Here is a 10,490-nt window from a genome sequence, read left to right as displayed (position 1 = left end):
ATGGCGCAAGCCTCAAAGTGGCATCCGTTGCCGACATTTCCAAACCTCCCTGCTCTCATGATCTCTCTGCAGGCTGCTTCTTCATCGTACACACTTCACGTTACTGATCTCGCCAATGTGTGGGTAGAATGCCTCGACAGAAAAGGTATAATATTGCGAAGCCTACAAGAGAACACAAGCATAGATTTGAGTGACGGCGATCCTAATCAGTGGACCGTCTTTTTCTCTAAGCTTGACGCAGCCTTCGATCCCACGTCACCAGACCACCATACGACCAGCCTTAGTATATCCGCCTCGACGGCAGGTACAACGTCTGGAGGAGGTCTGGCTCTTCACGTTACATGCGTGTTACCCGAACCGCTCAAGCCGCTCAAGTGGCCTGTCTACTTGACAAAATGCCCACCCATTGGCCTAGCCTCAGAGCTTGTCTTACCACTCATTCAAGCCCACCATGTCCGAACGTTGGAGGCCCAGGATCTCATAACGAGGCTTAAGGAAAAAGATGCTGTTATCACAAAGCTTGTCGATAAGCTGGAAGCCAACAAGGTCGGCTTAGAGTATGTCTTTAATTCACTGTCCACCAAGCGTAAGCCGTCCCGGGCGGTTTTCGAGGAGAAGGTCAAAGGCCTAGCAGCTTTCAACGAATCCGAATGGAAGTCAAGTGTCACTGCGAACCAGGAGCTCCCCCGGGACCTGTCGTCCCTGATTCATGAGGTTTTTGCGGAAACAGAGTTGCGTAATAGTGTAAATGCGGAGATCTCCCCCTCCAGTCAGCTTAATGACTGGTGGACGAAGTTAGGATCGAGCTCAACTACCGCTGTCAAACCTCGGAAGGAAATTAGTAGGCAGTCACGAGAGACTCCTCCTCTAGAAACCAAGACAAGTAGGGAAAGGGATGATGACGACTTTCAAGTACAGGCCACTCCGCCCCATCTACAGTCAATTAGGCGAAAATATGATTACTCCAGAGCCGCTGGTGATACTACAGATGATGACGATAGCCCCGTAGAGATTCCCGATAGTCATCCCACTGTGGCGCAAGACAAGCCTCGTTCCCGAATCGGTTCAGTTGGTGGGAAGAAGCCCGCCAAAGATATATCGGCTAGCCAGTCTTCTCGCATTGTCCCTATTGATGATGACGAGACCCCATCAGAGTCTGACACAGAACCAGTGCTACCAGAACCCCAAAGGCGGCAAAATACCCGGCTAGGGACCATTGGAAAATCTAGAGAGCCATCGTCCCCTCCAGTAAAGTCCTCATCTCCTGTACCACCACCCCCACCCCCCAAGGACGGAGATGAAACGGCATCTGGCTCGGATTCCGAGGATGACGCCGGACCATCCAAAGCCCGGTCTCCTTCATTTGTCCCGACTGAGAGGAAGGGGGTTGGACTGGGGCGAATAGGCGGTAAGCCTAAGACTCGAGTGACACCAGAGCCGTCTGAGGAACCGAACGTAACATCCCCCGGGACAAGGAGCCCTCAAACCACTACAAGCCCCGCGAGGCCCGCAAGTCGAAAGATTGGGACCATCGGGACGAGATCTGATGCGGATAGCAAGAGACACCGTCCATTTTCGCCTACCACAGTGCCAGAGCCCGAGACGGAAGAGCAGAGGACAGAGCGCAGGCGGGCGGAATTAGCGAAAGAGCTTGAACGTAAGGCGACTGCACCGACGAAGAAGAAGAGGAGATTTTGATTCACATCCCGGTGGTTAAATCGGCAACACTCGAAATCGATACCCATATTGCCATCGCGTTGAGATTGGACACCATATATTCACTGAAAATAATACTCGGAACCACTTTATTACATATTTGTTCAAAAGATGTATATGTTCTTTTCAAACAAATTTTATACTGCAAGCTTGCTAGCGCCTATGAATATACTCCCCAGATATAACTTGCAGCTTGATTCATCCATTTAAACATACAAGAGGAATACGTCTGTCCCTAAGAGCGCATTATCAAGACGTCCCATTGGAAGTGCGTTGAATGAATAGTAATGAAGCAGAAAGTCGGCAGAGTTTCGCTCTATTCAAAAAATCTACACAATCATCTCAGGAATCGACAATCTACCGTCCTTCAACCCGAGAACATGATCTCAAATTTACACTCTCTGTGCTCTTACTATCCCTTAGCTATAAGTAACAGACTTGCCTCTTTCGGTACGGTATAAAGAGCAATGAAAAAAAGACTCACTATAACTTACCCATCATAGAGTATCTAGGCTAGGCCAGTTGTGGTAGGTAAAGTTGACCAATATAGGCATATGCGGTCTGGAGTTACGTAGATATTGTCTTGTCACACTTTAGCGACGCGATATCACTATACAGAAAGCAAGGGGATGCAAAATTCCCCGCGAACTGCGAGAATAGGGTATAGGCTCTAGGATAGCAATATGTCGAAAATGGCTCTTCATTTCCTAAATAGCTTCATTCGCGTCGAGACCGTTTTGACGGTCAACCTTTAGGGCACGATTGCAACGGCTAGCCACTACACCCCGCGATTCCTGCGGGAGGTAAACCGAGTCTCTATCTTCCCTCACATTCTACGGTATATAAAGGCTATGATACTAACTAGAAATGGGTATCCACTTCGCAATCTCGAAAGGAGGTAATGGGGTAGCCATAGGTATCCATACCACAAAGCACAATAGTGGCTAGCGTAAGAAACTAATAACTGCCTCTCTGCAGAACGACTAGACGCTGTGTAACTAGTCCAGCTTTTCATAGGCTGTGAGCAATTCTCTCTGTCCAGTCATCCTACTACCGGCTCGATTCGGATTCTTCCTAAGCCATGCCGTTGGTTTACTACCTTGAGGCACAATACTTTGCAAGTCGACTAGCACTTTGATAATCTAGTACGAGTAGAATCAACAATGTTGTTACTACGTACCGTGCAAAATGAGAGAAATTGAGGCACTCGGAATTATCACTGCCCCAGTTCACGTATCACAAGACTAGCCCTCTCGAACAGAAGTATCCACACGTATCTCTGTGATGTATTGAGATGGGAGGCAGATAGAAAGACGCTACCCGAGAGGAAGAAAGAAGTCGTTCTACATAGCACTGCCCCTGACCGCTCCCGTTGTTCTTTTCGCCCCGGAACGTGGACAGCCTCTCCTTCGCCACTCTTCTGCTACGACTTCGCGGTACAGATCTACAGTATAGGCTTTGTGCTAAGGGCATCGCTGTCTCGGGACTTTTCGGTAGCCAGCGAACCACTTAGACGGCTATGCTACTGTAGGCAATGATGTGTACATACCTAGGTACCTAAGTAAGTACGTATGTGCGACGAGCCACCGATCCTGGCGCTGTCCTCCGCCTCTTTGCCGTGCGTTGGGATCAGGCGGTGCGATGTTATAGGGATAATCATGCTACACGCTGTCAAAATCGCGCACGGGCTGGGAACTCCGCTGTTGGGCTACCTACTTAGCCCTATAATAGGGAACCCGCAACATCTACCCGTTCCCCTAGGGCTAAATTGGGCGTTTTGAGAGCCGAACGCGCTGCACTAACAATCTAGGTACTAGGCTATGCCGTCTCTTGTCGGTAGGCTAGAACAGATTTTCATTGATTAGTTCCCTGTCTATCGTGAACATCGACCGGGACCAGGATTAGAACTTATTGTTACTGTTTCTTGGTGGGTCGGTACCTCTGCCGATGATACACAGGGATGTTCCGATATAATAACTGCTAATCTAGCCTAGGCATCCCGGATTGTTGAAAGAGTAGGTAATGTATACCCCTAAAGGTTAGATACCCGGATCCCTGTCGGTATTTGATACGTGCGTATGTTGTAGGTAACGGCAATGATGACGATGATGGACTTATTCACGGAAGCTTTCGATGTTCAGGTATGTCAGATACGGCAGGTATAGCATTGCTACATACAACTATAGAGAAAGTATCACAAACCCAGCCCGCCACGTGGCCTTCACGAATAAAGCGTTGTTGGAAGTAAATACTCGTCGCCATACGACCAACTGGGAATGTTTAGGGGCTTAAACAGTTAGGCTAGACGCTAAGTGTGGCCCTGGAATTTCCAATAGCGAGATCCCCAGAGCCGCTGGATCGATCCTCTTAGTGCCATGCCATATAAAAGCCACCAAAGTTCTCCTTACATGATTCGTAATTACATACAGGGAGGATTTACAGGAGCTCGCTAGGAGAGCCAGGTAAACGTACCTAAGATACCCGAGTTAGTTAGTAATTAGCAGTAAAATGCCAACCATTAGCCCTCGCAGGCCCTCCTCCGTGCAACCCCCAGTACACTAAGCTACCCTACGCGGCTCCTAAGACGGTATCACCTCCATAAGGGTATAGTTACTGGGCTGAGATCGAGGGGACGAGGACGAATAAAAACGGCCAGCAAGGAGATTCTAGGTACGTATGCGATATAGCCGAGGATAACCATACGTGACATGAATTCTTACGCTTCTACTTTTCCTCGTTACACCGCACTGCCAACAGCGTCTTTCATCTTTTCTGGTGGCATAAAAGAGGAGGATGGGGTAAAGAAAGGGGGCAATGGTACGGGTTCGCCTATGGATAAGACGCGTCTAGCCCTAATAACGCTTAGAACAAAATAGTAAGATTCATTGGATGGTGAAAATATGGAGGCTCTGCGGATAGAGACTTGCTACTATCATGGGGGACTAAGGGGTGAGAGTTGATCACCTACATTGGTATGCCGTAATCAAAGTGAGTTTTTATGAGTTTTTAACTCATTCTGCAATCCTTTTAGTACCGTTTATACTAGCACAGCTACAGCTCATTGGTTTGTCGGTACATTACCCGCGAAGATCATTTAAATAATTTATTATAGTTGTACGGGCGTCGTTTTCGTTTTCGTTTTCCGTTATAGCGAGCGAAATCGAAAGTGTATCAAGCAACTTATAACACGTTAGCGCAACAACCACCTCGTATTGTATCAGGGTAACTTGCGACTCTGCCTACTAAGTAAATATCTACTGGCTATCCCCGGCGAGTAATAAGACGAAATTCATAAAACATTCTAATGGCTAGCAACCAAATTATCTACTAAGAGCCGCACAGCTCATCAGATGTCAACCATATTATCTGCAAGGCAGACAACCGACTAGTCCTAGTTCTCCAGGCTAAGTTAGCTATGACCAAGTGTTCGGCAACCCCCTAGTTATACCTATATTTTAGCGTCACAAGCCTTTGGATTAAGTATGAGAACTTGAGAAGAGCAAGGTTTATTCGTGGCCGGGGTTAAAATACATTTAATTAGAAGAAGAGATTGCACAAGGAGTACTGTTAAACTTGATAAAATACTACGTTCGACGACAAGGAGTAATTATGAATCATATCAAGTTTACATTTTCCGTCTGTATATCTGTCGTAACAAGCATTAGGGATAGTCCGCCCACGAATAATGAAGACGATGACTAGAGCTCAAAGTCCAAAATGCTAGTAAGCTAGAAGTGAAAATGGCTTAGAAGGACATATATCACACTCTCCCCGTAGTTCCTTATCTCACACTAACAAGCGAAGGCGGTTCGCGTATCCGTAACAGCCTTCCGAGCGAATGAAGAAGCTAATCCGCATCTAACGGCTCCCTTTGCGGCTCTAGCTAGGGTTTATCACATATCCCCTACAGCACGAAGGGCCTGTCTTCTGCAGAAGAAGAGACATTAGGAAAATTAGCAAGAAAGTACGCAGTCACAGATGCAGAATTGAAGCTAACTGGCCGGCTCGACACATTGGGCTACCTATTATCTCGAGCTACGGCAGCTAATACTGGATATTTAGGTACCCATGTTCCGGGTTGGCGACATAGCGTTGGTTTCCATTGTCCTTACAGATCTATCTGCTCAGGCCTCGAACTACACTCAAGCCTCGTATGGCCATTCCTAACGAATAGGAGATTGATGGCTTGGAGCTAATGGATAGAGAATTTAATTCAATGGGTACCCCGTATTCTAACCGACTACTTCGACGTAACCTCTTACCTCGGCAGCGCGGACACGATACTCTTTGCGGTAACTTATGCGCAGGAAACTGGTTTCCCAAGCAAGTATCAAGTATAAGCCAAGACGCATAAGAGGTAGCTGAGGGAAATGTCTGCGACAAATCGTTTGAGAAGACGCCACAAAAAGAGGGCGGCGAACCAGGAGTGGGGGGGCATAGAACGGTTCTCATTTGGCTTACGCCAGACGGGCCACGGCAGATGTCATCGAGGGTTAATGTTACGTGAGTGATCGCGGAGCTTACAGGTTAAAGAGGATCGTTATACAGCAGTTCCACCCGAGGTCTATTAATGCAGAGAGAGCATATGTAGGTATATGCATCTTTTCTCCGTGAAATACCTGCATACTTATATGCCAATGACGGCGAATACACGTAGGGATGCGGGTAACACACTGAACACTCCGGGTTTGTCAGGGCAGAACCGGAAACGTTGCATACGGCCTTAAATCGCATACTCTTCCTCCCGGGCTGCTTATTATAATTTAGGTAGTTACTCATGTCCGATGATTCTTTTTCTTTTCATGCACCGTAATACCCTCACGCCATTTCAACGCGTGTGTACACAAGTGGATAAAAATACTAGATAGAGATGCATGTTTCCGGCCCTAATGTACCACCATGACGGTACTCCGAAATCCAGACCCCCGTAGTAAGTAGCGTTGCGTCGCGTCGCGAACGGCGGGAGATAGTTTCTAGAATACCTACCCAACGACCTCAGGACGATCCGTTCTAAATCCGAAATACCTAGAATACCTAAGACAAGCCCATACTACGCGCATTAAGATGAAACACGACGAGGCAGAAAGGCAGCTCAGTACGAAACCGGCAATATGGAAAATTAGAAAGAGGCAAGTGATAAATTCCAGCGACCCGGTTCGTGAAAGTGCCGTGCCATCCTCCAATGTTACGGATGTACGGATTCGTCAATCGGTAAGACAGTCTGTCAGTTTCCCATATCGATCGAGATAATGCAAGAAACTACAAAAACGCGCTCCCCGGGGAAATATTGCCGATTATATTAGTAGAGACGGAGCCGTGGACCGGCCATGGATTGGGGGTTAGTTTATGCGAGGGTGCTGAGGTTGAAGATGTTGTGGAATGAAAAACGATAGATATATTGAAGATATTAGATGCGTAGGTATTAATAAGGATTACATCTTGCAGAGCTGCAAGTTTTCCTCCGTGGACAACCTATCACATGGGCGAACAAATCCCCAAAGGAAGTCCGAAAGAAGGCCTTATTAATCAAAGGTCAATATCGAGGTGAAATACCCACCTCCTCCTCGTTGAGAGTCCGTCTGCAAGACTTCTCGTACGTGAAGCAAGTAGTTATCACTATATGCGAAACATATGCAGACGCAGACGCAGGCGCAGACGCAGAAGAAGCGCAACACCCGCAGAGGTTCCTACATTATCGACATGTTCGCGCTATGCTCGCGTAGTTCATTACGTACCTCATAGGAATAATATGATGTAGCCATGACCCAACCCCTACCCATTCATTGCCTAATAGTAGGATAAGTATCTTGTAAGATACGATACCTGTTTTTGGCATCACTTGCAGGAGTCTGTTGAGAAGGAGATAGGTAATAAGAATACGAATACTAAATATTACGGTATGGTAATAATTACTAATTAGACAGGCCTGTCTGATCGGCAGCCTCAATCTATTTTACCTCCTTTTTATCAGCGTACGGGGCCTTGCTTTCTACGACAGTAAGTGGTTCGCAGATAGTCATCATCACAGCCATGCCTACCTATACTTATGCTCGACACGAATACAACACAAAGCAACGGTAGCAGAAAATGTATAATAGTTTCGTAAGTAGGTAGTTGTATAACCCAACAAAGAAGTATGTATGTCATCAATCTACCTACCACAACATGACTCCCTATGGCTTTCTTAGCTCCCGTCAGATATGAAGGTCAGTCTTTGGTGTTCCCGGTTTCGATGCGGGACTCTTCCCCGGTCGAGAAGAAAATCTCACGATACTTACCTGCCCACTAGCTAGCTCTCTCAGTCTGTGCACCTGTCATTTTTGTTAGCGTGCGCGTGGATATCGAATAAGCTTCCCCATCACCCGCGCGCAAAGGTACAAGAGCCACGCAGCCAGGCCGTCCAATGGAAACTGCACAAAAATAGACTGGTTGATACATACCTACATAGATTTCATACCCAATTTATCTGGTCTACACAACTAGCTGCGTTGTTGAAACGGTAGGTAGGATCACCCGTAACCTGTCCCACGATGACTTGATTTGCTCTAAGCCGCCTACAACGCACTGGCTCTATACACACACATACCGCACACACGTACACACAAGAACATACAATGTATAGGTGGAGAGATTCCAGTCCCACTCTGGGGAAAAGGAGAGGGTTACAAGAAAGGCGGTGATACTGCCTTTCCCCCCCACGATGCCGTGACTCTCTCCCGATCCTCTCTTCTGAGAAATTCTGTTCAACTAGGTAAAAGGTGCTATAAAAGGCGGAGACGGTGCGGACAGGAAAGAGACACAAAGGATAGATGGATGACCCTAGAAGACGCCGTGGCACGGGTTCACCGCAGCAGCCGTTTGTGTTTTGCGTTGGGTAAGGTAGTAGGTAGGTATACCTAGTAGCTACAAGTGACTACCTACCTTACCTACACCAATCAGCGTCTTCTCTCAGCGTAGTGATACGTGGTATACAGAGATACAGACAGACAGACAGACAGACAGCCTTAAACACATACTATGTCACACAGTCCGGTCGAACCAAGTGGGTAACCCGCTCAGGAACTCGGTATAGACAGCTAGCTACCTAATGTATGAGGGGAGAACGTCAAGAGATGAATGATGGGATAAGCATGCGACGAGGCAGAAAAATGACTACATCTAGTAGATAGGTACACACATAGCCTATCATACCTAGCACACTGGTGTACTATACATACATACATACATACGTACATATTTAATACTTAATACCTGCATATATCAGCGTCAGTAACGGCATATGTATGTACAAAGAACAGGGGCGATGGGGCTCTTGTTCTATCTAACTTCCCCATGCTCGTCGTGCTACGCACCTCTTCCCAGCACGCCTCCACCGAAACCCACCGTGTAGATGAACGAAGACGGGGTCGGGAGCGGCAGCAGGACAGGATTGAGGCATTTTCTCCTACTTGCTCTATCTCTCTACATATCCATCCATCTGACACGAAATCTCCATCCTCCGAACCAGATTCTGGACCTCCTGCCCCTCTTTTCAAATCACTTCTTTCGAGAGTGGTGGACTTCAGATGAGACCGATGACTTGGGATAATAGCCCTGTGTGTTAGGGGCGGGCAGCCTAGGTTCTGTCTGGGTTAGTGTATATGTGGTTAGGAGCACTCCATACCTACCTAGGAGGTATGTAGCACTATACATTAGAAGGACTTGGGTAGGTAAATATTTACTGTGCCCCTTAAAATCAAGCACCGTGTCTATCTTAGGTATCGGTATCTAGCGCTTAGGAAAACGCCCTCTAGAATGCCGGCAAGACGTTTCTTGCCATGGGGCAGATGTGTAATCGCCTAGTAGCTTAATTTTTCAATAAGACTGTCTAGAGCCCAGATCCTACCACACGACAGACTAGGTAGGTAAGGTACCTAACCTATCAAGGACAGACCACGGGATATTTGTACGTACAAAATATTTCCCGGTTAGCGTGTGACCGAATTATACCATGTACAGTACGATATATCCCAACTAGCCGTCTCTTAACGACGAGACAATTTAGGTACCTGCCATTGGCCCGGAACATGCTGCGTGCCCAAGTGGAGTTTTGTGCTCCGCTGCAAATGAGGGCCGCGAGGAGCACCTCGTGGAAGATTAGGGCGTAGGGGATTTTCCCTGTACGCCCTCTGCATGGCGGATCCGCCATCTAGAGCAGAGTGTACCTTACTTACTTTGGTACTATGGAGAAGGGTCCGTGACAGAGAGATACCTAACCTAACTTAACCTGATGCATGTACAGTTAGCCACTAGATGTTGTACTAGCATCTGATATCCAAGTACCTCGTATATACCTAGTACTTACACATTACACTTAGAGCCAACTGGACGACGAGATAAAATGATAATAGAGGGAAAGTCGTCTGAAGAAGCTATCACGATCAAGCGCCGCCGTATCTTAGTCTAATTAGATTCCTCTACTATGACCAACTAGCTACCTATCTATCTATAAACCATCGCATCTCCACCCAAGAGACAGGATAGTTAATGAGGTCCCTAACCTAACCTAACTTGACCTAACCTATCTTACCCATGACCCGACACGCGACAACCCTCAACTAGCCACCAGACTAACACCGCAAACACGCGAGCCTAAGCCATCCATCCAGTCAGTCAGTCAGTCAGTCAGTCCCAGTCTCAGTCCCAGTCCCCCATGAAGAAAAAAAAAAAAAAAAAAGAACAACCCTCGTCTCCTCCCTAAACCAAATTCAGCACTAGCAGCCCTGTGACAAGAG

General features: G+C 47.2%; 1 protein-coding gene across 1 annotated transcript; it reads left to right on the top strand.

Moving 5' to 3' along the window:
• F5Y00DRAFT_256374 (XLF-domain-containing protein) lies at positions 1–1,698 on the top strand (the record flags this gene model as incomplete). Its single annotated transcript, XM_048010398.1, has 2 exons — positions 1–938; positions 1,107–1,698. The coding sequence occupies 2 exons, from the start codon at positions 1–3 to the stop codon at positions 1,696–1,698; spliced, it is 1,530 nt and encodes a 509-aa protein (XP_047859913.1).
• Positions 1,699–10,490: the final 8,792 nt, after the last annotated feature.

This window comes from Daldinia vernicosa (genome assembly GCF_022497035.1).
Source record: "Daldinia vernicosa strain CBS 139.73 unplaced genomic scaffold F5Y00scaffold_89, whole genome shotgun sequence".
Lineage (NCBI taxonomy): Eukaryota > Fungi > Ascomycota > Sordariomycetes > Xylariales > Hypoxylaceae > Daldinia > Daldinia vernicosa.
This window is presented reverse-complemented; position numbering and strand designations above follow the sequence as displayed.